Source organism: Leucoraja erinacea, chromosome 34 (genome assembly GCF_028641065.1).
Source record: "Leucoraja erinacea ecotype New England chromosome 34, Leri_hhj_1, whole genome shotgun sequence".
In the NCBI taxonomy this organism is placed as follows: domain Eukaryota; kingdom Metazoa; phylum Chordata; class Chondrichthyes; order Rajiformes; family Rajidae; genus Leucoraja; species Leucoraja erinaceus.
The window spans coordinates 3978494-3995470 of NC_073410.1; the positions used below are offsets into that span (position 1 = coordinate 3978494).

At 43.6% G+C, this 16977-nt stretch overlaps 1 protein-coding gene across 15 annotated transcripts in view; it reads left to right on the forward strand.

Moving 5' to 3' along the window:
* kcnma1a (potassium large conductance calcium-activated channel, subfamily M, alpha member 1a) overlaps positions 1-16977 on the forward strand; it is a 486207-nt gene that overhangs the window by 411227 nt on the left and 58003 nt on the right. For all 15 annotated transcript variants that reach the window (XM_055661691.1, XM_055661690.1, XM_055661680.1 and 12 more), the window contains 2 exons: positions 4364-4588; positions 6344-6536. In XM_055661691.1, the coding sequence (XP_055517666.1) occupies positions 4364-4588; positions 6344-6536 (418 nt within the window). The remainder of the gene's footprint in view (positions 1-4363; positions 4589-6343; positions 6537-16977) is intronic.

Sequence of the window (16977 nt, forward strand, 5' to 3'; positions counted from 1 at the left end):
ATGATTAGAACTCTAAACTTTCCATTTAATTGCAATCAGCCCAACAATCAGCTCCGCGTTTCTGCATTTCGCTGTCTGCTTACCTCTGAGCAACCGAGGCTCAAAATGAAGTTGCATTTATTGATTGCATCAATGCCACTTCTAGTTTGTAACATCACTCTGCTGATTCACAGTGATGTGACAGCCCTCCTTTGAAATGCGTGCTAACCTGCCCACAATCTGCTGGAGACCTGGTGTCTTCGCCGAGACCTGTCTCGGATCCTGTTTGGCAGACAGTGCTGGTGCGGTGACTGAGCACCAGTCAGCAGGGTGATACGCGCTCGGATTACAATGAGGCTGAGCCTGGTGGAGCAAAATATTCTTGTCCAGTGATAACATGCTTCGATGCTTTGGCCAGGGCTTGCAAATGGGTGAAATCTGGAAGAGCTGGCTCTCTGAGTAGAAGTATTTGTCCTGTCACACTGTAAATCATGCCACACTTTACAACATTAATGTGTTCTCATCTACGAATAATAAATTTGATAGCAGTGTCTCTCCACGCCGATGACCCTTGCAGCATCCTATAGCTTTGGGTACGGGAAAAACACCAGGGGCCGGGTCACTGTCCATTGGCACGTTATTGGTTTGGGATTATTTGTTTTGCATGCTATCCAGTTGCATTCACAATACTATACATAAATAAAACATCGGATAAAACCATACAGAAATTACAAACTCAAGGAACAATATCCATATCATTGACAATAACTTAAGCGATGACATTAATGAGGCACTAGCGATCCAAATGCCAATGAAGCCACTAATTTCACTGCTCCCTTTCCCCCCCTGCGAGTTTATACTAGCAAGGTAGCAACATAGGTTTAGTTTAGAGATGCAGTGCTGAAACAGGCCCTTCGGCCCATCGAATCCATGCCAACCAGTGAACACTGTACACTAGCACTATCCTACACAGCAGGGACAATTTGCAATTTTTACCAAAGCCAATTAACCTTCAAACATGTACGTCTGTGGGAGGAACCGGAGCACCCGGAGAAAACCACGGGGAGAATGTACAAACTCTGTACAGACAGCACCTGTAGTCAGGATGGAACCCAGGTCTCTCGCACTGTGAGGCAGCAACTCTACTGCTGTGTCACTGTGCCCTCCCTATAGATGTGGGTGCAAATGTCCCTGTGTGTTTCAAAGCCTGTTTGGCAAGCAGTCCTGATGCAGAGACAGAGGAGCAGTCAGTAGCCATGCACCAAGCTTTGTAGTGAAGCTAATTCCTAACCAGTATCTCCTTAGCTGGTGGTGTAGAATATTCCCTGACTGGCCAGGTGAAGCAGGACAAGTCTCAGTGCACAGACGTGGCTTCCTAGTGGGTTCTATCAGGAATGGGTTTCAAGCAGGCAAATACGAATTTCATATTCTGGTCCTGGTGCATATGACAATTAACCATTCGCTTCATGGGCGTTACATTGGCACAGCGGTAGCGTTACAGGTTCAATCCTGACTACGGGTGCTGTCTGTATGGAGTTTGTACGTTCTCCCTGTGACCGCGTAGGTTTTCTCCCGATGCTCTGGTTTCCTCCCACACTCCAAAAGCGACAGGTTTGTAGGTTAATTGGCTTCGGTAAAATTGTAGATTATCCCCAGGATACAGTAGTGTATGGAGAGATTACTGGTTGGTGTGAACAAGGTGGGCTGAGGGTCCTGGTTCCATGCTGTACCTAAAGTCTAAAGTGATCTTATAACCATATAACCATATAACAATTACAGCACAGAAACAGGTCATCTCGGCCCTACAAGTCCGTGCCGAACAACTTTTTTTTCCCCTTAGTCCCACCTGCCTGCACTCATACCATAACCCTCCATTCCCTTCTAATCCATATGCCTATCCAATTTATTTTTAAATGATACCAATGAATCTGCCTCCACCACTTCCACTGGGAGCTCATTCCATACCGCTACCACTCTCTGAGTAAAGAAGTTCCCCCTCATATTACCCCTAAACTTCTGTCCCTTAATTCTGAAGTCATGTCCTCTTGTTTGAATCTTCCCTATTCTCAAAGGGAAAAGCTTGTCCACATCAACTCTGTCTATCCTTCTCATCATTTTAAAGACCTCTATCAAGTCCCCCCTTAACCTTCTGCGCTCCAGAGAATAAAGACCTAACTTATTCAACCTATCTCTGTAACTTAGTTGTTGAAACCAGATCTTGAACCAGATCCAGAAACTCCAGATCTTGAAATAGGCTTGCGAGCAACTCAGACTTAGTTGACTCTTTCTGAATAAATTAAAAACACAAAGTGCTGGAGCAACTCAGTAGGTCAGGCAGCATCTCTGGAGAACACAAATAGGTGATGTTTCTGGTCAGGACCCTTTGACCCTACCCATGTTCTACAGAGATGTTTCTGTGCTGTACTCTGCTGCGTAATGTTCTATTGAGCGTTAATACTGAAGGGCTAATATCAGGAATACTTATTGCCAGCTGATGTAAAAGAGGAAATGCAGCTCAATAATATTTTAATGAGAAGATACTGGTCAGGATAGCATGAAATGAACAGTGGTGGCAATTTGATTATGGTTGTGGTATTGTTGATACCCAACCATTAATCACATTATTATATCTCTGCTGTCTCTGAAAATTGATCTTTCATTCACTGTGCTGCATCTAATCAATCCCAAACTATTTTAAAAATGATTATCTTATATTTTGCCAAAGAGATTGAAGGAAAGAGGAAATAATGATTTTTTTTTTTGCTAAATAGGGACACGGATCCATTCTTTATTTGAATTTATCTCCAGGTTTTTCTAATCCCAATGATACATCATCCAAAGTGGCTTGTGCTTTTTTCTCTCCTGTTTCTCCCGCTGAACCTGACTGCAATCCATTGGTTGTTGGAAGTAGGTGGACTGCAGGTGGACTTGTTAGTGACCGCTGGCAACATGTTTAACCATAGGGTTAGCATCAGCTTGACCCAGTTCATTGCCATGTTCAAAATACGTTTGACCAGATATATGGATAGGAATGGTTTAGAGGGCTATGGGCCAAATGCAGCCCAATGAGACTAGCCCCGCTGTGCCAACTAAGCATGGGCAAGGTGGACTGAAGGATCTGTTTCTCTGCTGTATATCTCTATAACACTAATTTCTCTATAACTCAGAGGATATGGGGAGAAGGCAGGAACGGGGTACCGATTGGGGATGATCAGCCATGATCACATTGAATGGCAGTGTTGGCTCGAAGGGCCGAATGGCCTGCTCCTGCTCCTATTGTCTATTGTCCATTCTATTTGGGAATTCTCTGGATAAGAGGTGACAGTGGGCTTTGCTTTTGTATGAGTTCCCAGTAGAGTTACGTGGCATCTGATTCCTTCTGAGGGGAGTTATATTTCACTCCGCCTCCGCCACCGTCCCCGAGATTCTGCTATAGATTTGTGACGCTCCTTCTGCTGGCCACCTGAATGGAATCAGCTAAATTAGTCCAGAGAAAGGAAGATAGACACTGGAGTAACTCAGCGGGTCAGGCAGCACCTCTGGAGAAAAAGGATGGGTGATGTTTCAGGTTGGAACTATTCTTCAGACTCCAAAATGGAAGGATGAGGCACACTGTGAACCGTGAACTGTGCTCAATTAGCCCAAGAGTCCAGAGTAGGAAGGTGAGACTTCTTTGTTCCATCTCAGAGTTAGTGCTGGTGGATGTGGCTTAGAATACTGTGCATGTTCTGGTAATTAACCTTCCTCCTGCCGATGGAACAGCGTCCCAACTCACTGTATTGTAGTGGAAAGAACTGCAGATACTTGTTTATACCAAAGATAGACACAAAAAGCTGGAGTAACTCAGCGGGTCAGGCAGCATCTCTGGGGAAAAGAGATCGGTGACCTTTTTCGGGTCAAAACACTTCTTCAGCCTGAAAAGGGTCACGACCCGATACGTCACCTATTCCTTTTCTCCAGAGATGATGTTTGACCTGCTGAGTTACTCCAACATTTTGTGTCTATCTTCACTGTATTCTTCTTCTTCTTTTGTGTGGCGTGCACAGCCTAAAGTTGTTGGACAACTCGTTCAATTTGATCTTCCGTTTGTGCACGTCGAGTTGGTTGCATTAGTCGAAACAGGGCGGACCACGTGAAGGTTGCAATCTTCCACCCCTTCACTGTATTGTAGACCTTGGAATTGATATTGGGAGGAATTCACGGGAGAAAGAGTGTGGCAATGTTATAAACTGGGCTCCATCAGTACTTAATCAATATGGCGGTGATATTGTAAGATAACCAACAGCTTTCTTGGGTACACACTTGGGTAATTGTGTTATTGTGGTTAATGTTTGAGCATTTGCTGCTTGTGTGGATGACGTTAACGGTGGCCTTTGTCTCCCAGACGCGGAGTGAGGCAGCCATGACGGTATTAAGCGGTCACGTGGTCGTGTGCATTTTTGGCGACTTGAACTCTGCCCTGGTCGGTCTACGCAACCTGGTCATGCCTCTACGGGCCAGCAACTTCCATTACCACGAACTGAAGCACATTGTTTTTGTCGGGACTCTGGAATACCTGACGAGAGAGTGGGAGACCCTTCACAACTTTCCCAAAGTGTCGATATTACCGGTAAGTTCAAGTAACGTGTCGGGTTTTGGAACAATTTAGAATGGATAAAACTAAAACACAAGATGGATTGGAGCTGCCATCTCAGAACTCCAGTGGCTATAAGACAAAGGAGCGAAATGAGACCATTCGGCTCATTGAGCCTGCTCCGCCATTCAATCATGGCTGATTTATTTTGTCCCCCCAACCCCATTCTGCTGCCTTCTTCCCGTAACCTTTGACTTTGGTCCTGGGTTCAATCCTGACTTCTGGTACCATATATGTGGTTTACACATTCTCCCTGTGACCACATGGTTTTCTCTGGAAACACATGCTAGTGCCAACTTCTGCTTGCCAGAATAACTTTGCACCACCAATATGTGGCTTTGTTAGGGGTCTTAGGTTAAAGGTGAGAGGGGAATGATTTAATAGTAACCTAAAGGGCAGCTTTTTCACATAGAGGGTAGTGGGTCTATGGAACGAGCTGTCAGTGGAGGTAGCTGAAGCAGGTATTATAGCAACATTTAAAAGACATTTGACATGTATATGGATAGGAAAGGTTTAGAGGGACAAGGGTCAAACAAGAGCAGGTGAGACTTGTATCGATAGACCATCTTGGTCAGCAAGGACAAGTTGGGCTGAAGAGCCTGAGGCTCGGGGGTCAGTTTCCATGTTTTTACGACATTACAGCTGCACTGGGCTGAGAGTCATAGTCATATAGTATGGTTCCAGACACTTCAGCCCAACTCAGCCCTGCTGTCCAAGGTGCCCCATCTAAGCTACACCCATTAGCCCACATATGAGCCTTTCCGTATTTTGGACATGAACATGGAAAGGAAAGATTTAGAGGGATATGGGCCAAATGCGGGGAGGTGGGACATGTGTCGATGGGGCATCTCGGTAGGCAATGGCAAGTTGGGCCCACATTCCAAAGACGTCCAGATTTGTAGGTTAATTGGCTTCTATTAAAAATATTGTCCCTAGTGTGTAGGATAGAACTAGTGATTGTGGTTGGTGTAGAGTTGGTGGGCTGAAGGGCTTGTTTCCACGCTAAATCCCCAAACTAAACTAAACTAAACATGTTTAAGAAGGAACTGCAGATGCTGGAAAATCGAAGGTACACAAAAAAGCTGGAGAAACTCAGCGGGTGCAGCAGCATCTATGGAGCGAAGGAAATAGGCAACGTTTCGAAACCCTTCTTCAGACATGAATGTTCTCACTTAGTTGGGACTTTAGACCCGATCTGGTTGTAATTTGCTAACTAGAGCATGGTGCTCAGGCACAGCATATCCACTAGTGCAGGTATAGTCAAGGAGCTAGTAAGGACCAGTCACCACAAGTATCTGTCACGGTTGAGACATGCTTGTTTTACTTGCCCTTACTGTTGCGCTGGCCCAGATGCAGAACAAGCTCGTTGACATTTTGCAGCAGTGATGACATGCCTGGCATTTAGTATTTAGTTCACATATCCTGAATGCCAGAGTTTGCCAGTTAGAAAAGATTGTTCATAGTTATTGACTTGGCATCAGTGACTCTGATGTGAATAGCTGGCAACAGACCCATTTCTTATTTGCTTTTAATGGCCTAACTGTGTATAAACAATGAACCAGAGACTTGCCATCAGCACCATCTACCCTTTCAAATAAGTGCGCATCTGTAATTCCCCATCATGCAGTTACATTGGTTTAATGTTGGAGCATAAAAGACTACTTGTTAAGTATTGTCCCGTAGCTCCAGTCTTGATCTTTAATTTGTTTTTCTATTTTTTATTTGCTGAAGGGTACGCCATTATGTCGAGCTGATTTAAGAGCTGTTAACATCAACCTGTGCGACATGTGTGTTATTATATCAGCCAATCAGAACAATATCGACGATTGTTCGCTCCAAGACAAAGAATGCATCTTGGCGTCACTCAACATCAAATCTATGCAGTTTGATGACAGCATAGGGGTCTTACAAGCTAATTCCCAAGGTAAGCTCTGCCCTACAATACTTCCCTGCTATGCCTGAGGGGGACAGGAGCTGGCAAATAGAATATCTCTCACTCAGTGATTCAAACAGTCTCATATTGGTTTGTTTGACAGTGAGGGCAACTGACTACTCTGATGTTTTAAACAGGACTGAGATAAACAACAATGAAAAGGAATAGCTTTCGGATTGATGGGGATTTTTAAACGAGTTGAATCTTAATATAGACGGGGACAATTAAACCCGAGTGCTTTAAAAGGTTCATATTTATAATTTGTGTGTGGTCCCTTCTCTGAGTGACTGAAGGAAACAAGCAGAATGCAGCCAAAAGAAAATAATATTTTTTAATATATATGGAAATTCCCCCCCTGCCACAATTGTTTTTGCCATTCTCAAACATTTCATTGCTTTGTCACAAGGTCAGGGGATGAGTGGAGCTGGTGGTATATTTCCAGCTCTGTCGTCTCCTGAAGAGTTTTGGAGAAGATTCCTTGTTTTCTCCACTTGGTCTCAGTAAGATGCCACCGTTGGCCAAGTTCTGATGGGGAGTCCACCTCCTTCCCAGGCTATGACTAATCGTACCTGAGCTTTGACTATCTTCAGGATGGATCGAGGCAGGGGACGATTTAACCCCAGATAACATTCTGTTGGAACGGATTTAAATTCAGATCATACGACTGTGCAGGAATGTAAAAATATGTCCAACGCTACTATCTTGGGATGGAAACATATTAGAAATCGTTAATATGCTTTCTCATTTGGGACAAGGCTTAGTTTCTACTTGGGAGTGAGAAATGACGGGGACATATAAAAGCAGCAAATAAATGCGCGATATCATCTCCATGTAGGTGTTGAGTGCCATTATTTACTACATCTTCGACCCTGTTATAAATATTTTAATATCTGTTCTTGCCTTAAGACATTGAGATGTTATGTAGTTTTGGGTTCCTCCCAACATGTTGTGTACTGTAATCTGGGGAAAAAAAAGATTATGATTTAATTAAAATGTACGAGTGCGTCAACATTTGGCCCAACTGAAGGCAATGATTTATATAGATGACTATGCTTTATAGCAGTTGCTAGGCAACAGGTTGAACATCAACCATTGCTTGAGGCTGTTTATAAAATTACTGAAATCGATTTGCAACAATTGCTAAATAACACTCGCCAACTTCAAGTAGTGGTATTTGAAAGCTAACAGAGCAATAGATAATAACACCGTTTAAATGATTGTAGTTCTGAAATATTTATAAAAAGCACTTTATACCTCCTTTGAGACTTTTAAAATGTTCAGCGTCTTTAATGTTGGACAGGTTGTTCCAAGGCTAGTCTTAATTTTCTTCCAAACAGATTGCAAGATTCTCATTCTGCTCCAGTATTTTACTGGTTGGTGGTATATTTTAAAAGCCCCTGGTTAAGATTTTGAGTTCTATCATTATTACTGTAATTGTGTTTGGTGCCTTATTAGAATGACTTTTGGCCCTTTGATTTTTTTTTCATAAGAGGCTCAGTAATCTTAATTAAATGAGGGCTGCGGTGGTTACGAGAGATTGCCATTTAAACCCCGCATTTGCAAATAAAAATTGAATATTCTCCTAGTAATATTTCACACACCTTTGGCATGACACAGCCAGCCACCCTACAGGTTTATATTTACTAATTGCAAACTCTAGGCAGGAGCACAATGTGAGTAAACCACATAACCCTTAAGATTCTAATGAGACTATAAGGACAGCATCAGATGATGTTGTTTAAGTGGATAATGGTTCCAGTAATGTTCTAATTGCAGGGTGAAGTACATTAGCATGGTATCCACATTTAGGATTTTTTTTTCACAGCATGGCCTTAAGGGAATAGTTCAGAAAAGACATTACCTCCAAATTCCTGCCATTTCCATTTATTACCTGCTGTACTAATCCTACATAGTCATTCTTTTACTGTTCTGTAATACTGCACAAAAACATGTTTTGAAACCTGCAGTGAAATCTGGTGAAATGTGTATTTTATCTTCATTTGGAAGACGGTCTAATTGTTATTTTATGCAGAGGCCCAATTAAAAATCTGCCTGAGTTGTAGATACCTTGTTCGTGAATTGTTGTGTGACTGGACCTGCCCTTTTATTGTGGGTCTCCTCTGGGCTGGGTGAAGGTTCTTTCTGAAGGATCTGTTGTCACCACACTAACGTCCTTACAAATGTGAGGACAATTGTCATTATTACCTCTGTAGCAAAATAGGTCTTCCTATGCTTTTGTTGAAGTCTGTATCACCTGATTTGCCACCTTGGTCATTCGGTTTACCCCTCCACTCTTGTCGGGCAGAAGATGCAGAAGATTGAAAGCATGTACCATCAGAATCAGGAACTGCTTCTTACCCTCTGTTGTCAGATTTCTGAACAGTCATTCCATAAGTTGGGGTGCAGCCCCGATCTTCCAACCAACCCCGTTGCAGACATTTGACTTTTTCTCTGTTTAAGAAGGAACTGCAGATGCTGGAAAATCGAAGGTAGACAAAAGTGCTGGAGAAACGCAGCGGGTGCAGCAGCATCTATGCAGCGAAGGAAATAGGCAACGTTTCAGACCGAACACCTTCTTCAGGCTGAAGAAAGGTCTCGGCCCGAAACGTTGACCTCTTCTCTGGAACTGTTTTGCTGAGAAACTATATTCTGCCCTCTAGTATTTTTCTCTTAGTTTCACCTATTACACTTATGCATGGCCTCATTGTATTCATGTACAGTATTATCGGATATAATTGGATAGCACGCAATCAAAAGGTTTTGATACGTGACAACAATGAAACAATACCAAGCCTGGCTCTGAAGATTCCAGATTTGAGTGTAGTCCGAGATTAACTTCCTGGTCCCAGCGAATGTACATTATTGGTTCAAGGGAATGTAAGGGACCGATCATTTGATCCCTCATGCCTTCCCCATTCTCCTTTCAGTGGGATCTTTTACCTTTGCATCACTTTCCCTCACTAACCCCACATTCCTTGATTGCTGTGGTATCTAACAATTTGTCAATCTGTAGGGGGCGCAACTATAATCATGCGTTGTCTTTCCCCTGACTGGTTAGCACGCAACAAAAGTGTTTAATTCAGTACATGTGACAATAAACTAAACTCAAATTCACATTGACTTGGTCACTGAACCTCCACAGTTGGCTCAAGAAGCAAATTCCAAAGATTCTGTGTGAGGAAATCTCTTCTTGTCTTCATTCCGATTGGGAATTTTAACTTCATATTCTTCCCTGTAAAATAGCATTTAACTTGGAAATTTCCATGTCAATACATCAGCTTCTGCAGAAGACTGCCGCTTGGTCTTTGTTAAACATGTGGTGGATGTCCACATTCAGTCAACACAGACACACGTGCTTTCCTCAGTTTCTGTCTAATGCCATTAGCCTGTCGTGACCCGCAGTGCTTTCATGAAACTTCCCAGTCATGAAGTGAATTCGGTTTTAATTAGCCTTTGCGTCAAGTTGAAACTGACAGATTCTGATTTATGAGACACTTCAATTTTATTTTGCTATTCAACGCTGCAATTACACACTCTGAATAAAAATAGAAACCACCACCAATTTTGGCTTTAAAATAGAGCAACGCAAATCTTCCCGTTGTACACTTGAGTCGCTTTTGGTATGGGATTTCACTGTTCATTATCTTGAACCTTCAGAAAGTTTTGTTGTTATAATATTGAGTCTTGCCAGCAGTAACTGTCATATAAACCCGTTCAGTTTTATCTCACTGTGGATAGCTTTATCTTGCTTATTGTGAAAGGTTACTCTTTTTTTCATATATATTCTTGAACTTTTCTTCTTCAATTTCCACAAAGGCTCCCTCCATTCAAGAGTCAGCACCTGTGGAGATACAGACAATCCGAAAGCTTACTTTGCAGAAACGATGATTGATTTTTAAGTCCCAGCCCTCTTCCCCTTTGCTCTATCTATGGTACTTAACTTTCAGGTAGACACAGAATGCTGGAGTAACTCAGCGGGTCAGGCAGCACCTCTCGAGACAAGGAATGGGCGACGTTTTGGGTTGTGACCCTTCTTCAGACTCCGAGTCAGGGGCAGAGGGAATTAGAGGTATGAATAGGTACAGAACAAATTACAGCCGGCACCGATAACTCAAGAAAGGTGGAGCCCACAATGGTCCATTGTTGACTGTGGACGAGGTGATGATGAAGGGATACAAACAGTGAAACTAGCAGGATGAGGGAGAGAGGGAAGGCAAGGGTTGCTTGAAATTAGAGAAATCAATACGTACCTTACTTCCACTTGATTTTATTTGTGTGTATATTATCTAATCTGATTGGAGAGCAAAGCTTTTCACTGTACCTCGGTACATGTGACAATACTAAACCTAAACAAAATATTCTACCCCATGGAGTTGTCTCAATTCCCCAAAATAGCTGGCTTTTTGTCCTCACGTATGTCAGAAATTAGACCAGGAGTGTCCAATGCAACCTCTCATGGCTGTGTCACCAATCTGTCAGCTACTGGGCAATTCTGTGCCTCGACACCTTCCTCCCAACCCTCTGGTCTTCTGATTCCCTTGAACTCTTCAAATTAACAATCAATCTTAGCCAAGACCTTGCTCCATGGCTGAAGGAAAAGAGTGCAGAATAGTTCTCAGCATTGTAGCATATCAGTTCTATATTAAAGTCTAATGTCTGCAATGGAATAGAGGTGAATAGGACAATACCCTAGCTTATGGAAGGACCATTCAGAAGCTTGAAAACAGAGGGGAAGAAGCTGTTCCTCAGTCCGGTGGTGTGCGCTTTGAAGCTTCTGTCACAGTCTTAGAATTAGGGGCCACAGTCTTAGAATAAAGGGCTCCAGGAATTTAAGACTGAGGTGAGAAGAAACTTTTTCACCCAGAGAGTTGTGAATTTGTGGAATTCCCTGCCACAGAGGGCAGTGGAGGCCAAATCACTGGACGGATTTAAGAGAGAGTTAGATAGAGCTCTAGGGGCTAATGGAATCAAGGGATATGGGGAGAAGGCAGGCACGGGTTATTGATTGGGGACGATCAGCCATGATCACAATGAATGGCGGTGCTGGCTCGAACGGCCGAATGGCCTCCTCCTGCACCTATTGTCTATGTTTCTATGTTTCCTTTTGTCTGGTGAGAGAGGGAAGAAGAGAAATGACCGGCATGGGTCAAGTCTTTGATTATGTTGGCTGCTTTTCCGAAAGTCAGACACTGCCTGGCCCGTTGAGTTACTCCAGCACTTTATGCAATTCTCAAACATAAATTTCTCCTTGGAGTTCCAGGATTCCATCTTTTAGTCTGAGGCAAAGACAGCTCTGCTTACGTAACCGATAGGTTAACAGGGGAAATGTTTCAGTGGGGAGTTCTCAAAAGTGTAGGTTCAGGTGAGAAGCCACAAGCCTTAAAGTCTAACACCTTCCAGGGTTCACAGAAGCACAGAAGACTGACAGTTATTGATAAATTTATGCACAGCCAAATTTACAACACTCAGTCATTTTCAGCATCTAAAAGTATTGACGTTTGATTGATGCTAGTGATAGCAAGCTAAGTATTTTTCTGAGCTTTAGGATGTCAGAGCAGGGAAGTCCAAAAGTGCTTTAATGGATTTTTTTTATGGGTTTGACAGAATAAATAAGAAATGATTAGTTTTTTCTGACCTGGGAATAGATCAACTCCTTCAGCAAAAGATTGCAAGAGCTTGAGATGTTTTGGAATTCAACCCGACTGATTTACATTAATAGCTGTAGCAGTGGATAAATGAACGGTCATTGCTTAGGACAGTGAAGAACTGTAGAGGGTCAAAGAGAGTTCATTTGAAGAAGGAAAGATGAACCCTGTTGGATGTTTGAAGCTGCACCTGATCCTTGGGAGGTAGACAAAAATGCTGGAGAAACTCAACGAGTGAGGCAGCATCTATGGAGCGAAGGAAACAGGCAACGTTTCGGGCTGAAACCCTTCTTGGGATCCTTGGGAGACATAGAAACATAGAAAATAGGTGTAGGAGTAGGCCATTCGGCCCTTCGAGCCTGCACCGCCATTCAATATGACCATAGCTGATCATCCAACTCAGTATCCTGTACCTGCCTTCTCTCCATACCCCCTGATCCCTTTAGCCACAAGGGCCACATCTAACTCCCTTTTAAATATAGCCAATGAACTGGCCTCAACTACCTTCTGTGGCAGAGAATTCCAGAGATTCACCACTCGCTTTGTGAAAAATGTTTTCCTCATCTCGGTCCTAAAAGATTTCCCCCTTATCCTTAAACTGTGACCCCTTGTTCTGTACTTCCCCAACATTATTACCTTGTCCTAGGTAACAATTTCCTAGCTGGTCAATTTGTCCCTTCCCACCCAAACCACCCCGTCCCCTCGTACTTTCCCTTGCAACCGCTGGAAATGCTTTATAGTAACCCCAAGCCTCTACAAACACCCACTCCCCTCGATCAGCCCCACCCACTCCCCTGTACCTGACAACCATTGACTGATGCAGGTGAGGGATGTTTTAGTTTTACTTTAGATTTACCATGTGGAACCAGGCCCTTCGGCCCACCGGGTCAGCACCAACCAGCCATCCCCGCTCCATTAAAACAATCCTACACACTCCAGGGACAACTTGACTTTTTATCTGTGGAATTCTCTGCCTCAGGGGGGCGGTGGAGGCCGGTTTTCTGGATGTTCTCAAGAGAGAGCTAGATAGGGCTCTTAAAAATAGCAGAATCAGGAGATATGGGGAGAAGGCAAGAATGGGGTACTGATTGATGATGATCAGCCATGATCACATTGAATGGCGGTGCTGGCTCGAAGGGCCGAATGGCCTACTCCTGCACCTATTGTCTATTATCACAAGCCAATTAACCTACAAACCTGTATGTCTTTGGAGGGCGAGAGGAAACCAAAGGTCACAGGGAGAACATACAAAGGTCACGGGGAGAACATACAAACTCTGTACAGACAGCACCTGTAGTTAGGATCTAACCCAGGTATCTGGCGCTGTAAGGCAGCAACTGCACCGCTGTGCCTCCACTCTGCCACAGAAATTACACCTTCCCCTGGGGGGATGATCTCAAGCAGTTGGAGTTTCCAGTCTCAACCTTGAAGCTTCCCTCATATAGCCGCCCGGTTCCCCGCCAGGAAATGGTTTTGCCTGCATAAGCTCAACCAAATCCCTTAATCTTTCTCAGCACCTGGATTGACTCAGTCCAACAACTGTCCTTCTCACATGGCCTTCTGTTTGCTCAATAAATTTTGGAGGGAGACAGGCTGGGTGTTTATTCGAGACAGTGGGAGGTCTACTGGTGAAATCTTCAGGATCACGTCCCAAATTTCATTCCACGCTCTCCAAAGAAGGCAGCCTAAACCCAGCATCTGCCAGTCCATTAGCCGGTGGCCAGCATTTCTTGAATTCACATATTGGTCAAGTCCCACAGAGCTGCCTTTGAACTCCCTTTATCCATGGCCCGTCGTTTGAAATTCCCCGTACTTGATCGACTGCCAATCCTGCCCGTAAATCACCAAGGGTCTGACGGAATAGCTTGAGGAGCTCAGAGGTAGCCAGTCACAGATTGCCTTTGGCTTGCCCAGGGTGTGATTGTAGAGACATCCAAGATCACTGGGGTAAAATGTGCCGGAGAGTCTCGGTCCGAAACGTCACCCATTCCTTCTCTCCAGAGATGCCCCCTGTGGATGCCCCCTGAGTTACCCCAGAATTTTGTGTCTACCTTCACTGGTGTGAAACATTGCAAGCATTCAGCAATGGGGGCTTTCTGGAATTGACAGCACCAATTAGACTCACTTCTGCAGCGTCAGCCATGAATTTACAGTGTGCATATTCTACATATGACCTCAGTGAGATGCTGAATTCCCTTCTGGACTCCACCACATAAATCTCCTCGTGTCCTGTCACGGAATGGTGTGTTTGTTTTCCCTCTCATAGAATTGAAAGCAGGAGTAAAGCACAAACTGTTGGAGGAACTCAGAGGGTCGGGCAGCATCTGTGGAGGGGATAGATAGATGTTCTTTCAGGTCTGGACCCTTCAGACCGCAGTAGGGGAGAGAAAGGTGGTAAACAGGTGGGGAGGGGGTTCAAAGCCTGTCAAATGATAGGTGAACTCAGGTCAAGGGGTTTAATTGGTAGATGGGTGAGGAAATGAAGACCAAATGGTAGCTCACTCAGCGCATCCTCTATCCAGATTTCAAAGCACGAGGAGGAACTTTCATTTTAGATTCATTCATTGCTTATTTTAAGGCTTTGGAGATGCAGGTGGAAGGCAGATCTGGTTTGCACTCTCCCATGCACCTGAATCTGACACTTGGTCTATCTGTGTCTTTTATGTGAGATACAGGGCACTGGGAGTCCAGGTGTAACCTTCAAGCAAAGTGACTCCAGTGACTGTCATTGTCATCTGGCAGAGCCACAGTAAAGGCATGAAGCTTGAAGTTGTACAGGCTGGGTGGGATCAAAGCTGGACCTCCTCCACATTGAAATGCCCCATGTGGAAACACCATCCAACAAGCATTTAACAAAGCACCAAGCCACTGGAGGACAATATATCTATTACATAACTGTGACAGTGAAGAAGGGGGAGAATATGAGCATTTCCTCCCGTTGATACATGGAGATGGCTTTTTTTCAGGTGTGAAATCCCCACTTTCCATATTTCTCTGTAATGGATCTGCTAAAAGAACAGAAAGTGAGGTTTGATGATTTGTAATGTTGACTATTTCACCTTTTTAAATGAATAAATAAGATATAATTTTGCAAACTTGACAGCAGCTCTGTTATCATGCAGATGTTTTTTGGAACTGGAATATATTTCAGGAGTTGTGGCATATTGATGGTAGGGATGATTAAAGACGTTGCATATTAATTATTTTTGATTTATTTGCAACTCTCCACTACCTAATTTATACTTTACTGTTTAAATTGAGTCAGCTCAAATAAAGGAAGGGCTCGGCATTTGTAAAAGGTTTCTTCCCACCATAATCCATCATCCCATTTAGTTTGCTGGTTGTGGTTTTTTATGCTTGGAGGCATCTCCAGAGAGCCCGACCTGAGCTGGAAATACCTTCCACCCCTCGGGTCTCAATGGGTTGAGTTATGATCTCACTTTAGGCAGCATGGTGGCGCAGCGGTAGAATTGCTGCCTTACAGCACCAGAGACCCAAGTTCGATCCTGACTCCAGGGGCTTGTCTGCACAGCATGGATTTTCTCCAAGACCCACGGTTACCTCCCACACCACAAAGACGTACAGGTTTGTAGGTTAATTGGCTTGGTAAAAATGTAAATTGTCCCTAGTGTGTGTGTAGGATAGTGTTGGTGTGTGGGGATTGTTGGTCGGTGCGGACTCGGTGGGCTGAAGGGCCTGTTACCACGCTGTATCTCTAAACTAAACTAAACTAAACTAAACCAAAATTGAGTTCAGAAGTCCAAACCGATACCTGTGTGCAGTATTGTGAGACTCCGTTGCTCTCAGGGGTGTCTTCCTATTCAACTATTGCTAATTGTATTATACATTCAAGTTGAGTCTGAAGAAAGGTTTCAACCCAAAATGTCACCTATTCCTTTTCTCCAGAGATGCTGCCTGGGCTACTCCAGCACATTGTGTCTACCTTCAGTGTAAACCAGCATCTGCAGTTCCTTCCTACACTAATTGTATACATGTTCCTGGGGCAATATTTATAAAGGCTGAATGTAATGCAAAAAGGCTGAACTCTACAAATAGAAAAGTTCTCCTTCAACTTTGATTAATATTGATTTATTATTGTTATGTGCCAAGGCACAGTGAAAATCTTTTATTTGCATGCCATCAAATTAAATAATATCATACTGTAAGTGAACACAATCATACACAAGTGCAACAGTAGTGTGAAGTTAAGAATATCAGAGTACAGAATATAGTTTACAGTATTGTAGCATTGCAGTTCCAGAGAAAAAAGTTCCACAACCTTAATGAGGTAGGTTGGAAGATTGGGACTTCACCCTGGCTTGGAAACAGAGGGGAAGCAGCTGTTCCTGAATCTGGAAGTAGGTGCTTTCAAACTTTTGCATCTTCTGCTTGGCAGGAGAGGGTTATGCCTTATGGTTCAGAAAAAGGACTTTTGTCGATATAGAGCTTAATACAAACGATATTATCCACCCTTGATAGACACAAAAAGCTGAAGAAAGGTCTCGACATGAAACATCACCCGTTCCTTCTCTCCAGAGATACTGTCTGTCCCGCTGTGTCACTCCAGCTTTTTGTGTCTCTCTTTGGTTTAAAGCAACATCTGCAGTTCCTTCTAAAGAATTCTCACCCATGATACCAATTTGATGATAGTCTCGCTGCATTCTTCGCTCCCTCGATGCTCTCTGTCCTTGATTCTCCCACAGTCTGATGTGTGGATCACTGTCCTCATGCCCTGTGGGCAGATGATAATGGTGCAGCTTTCAACTCCTGAAGATGAAAGTCCAACT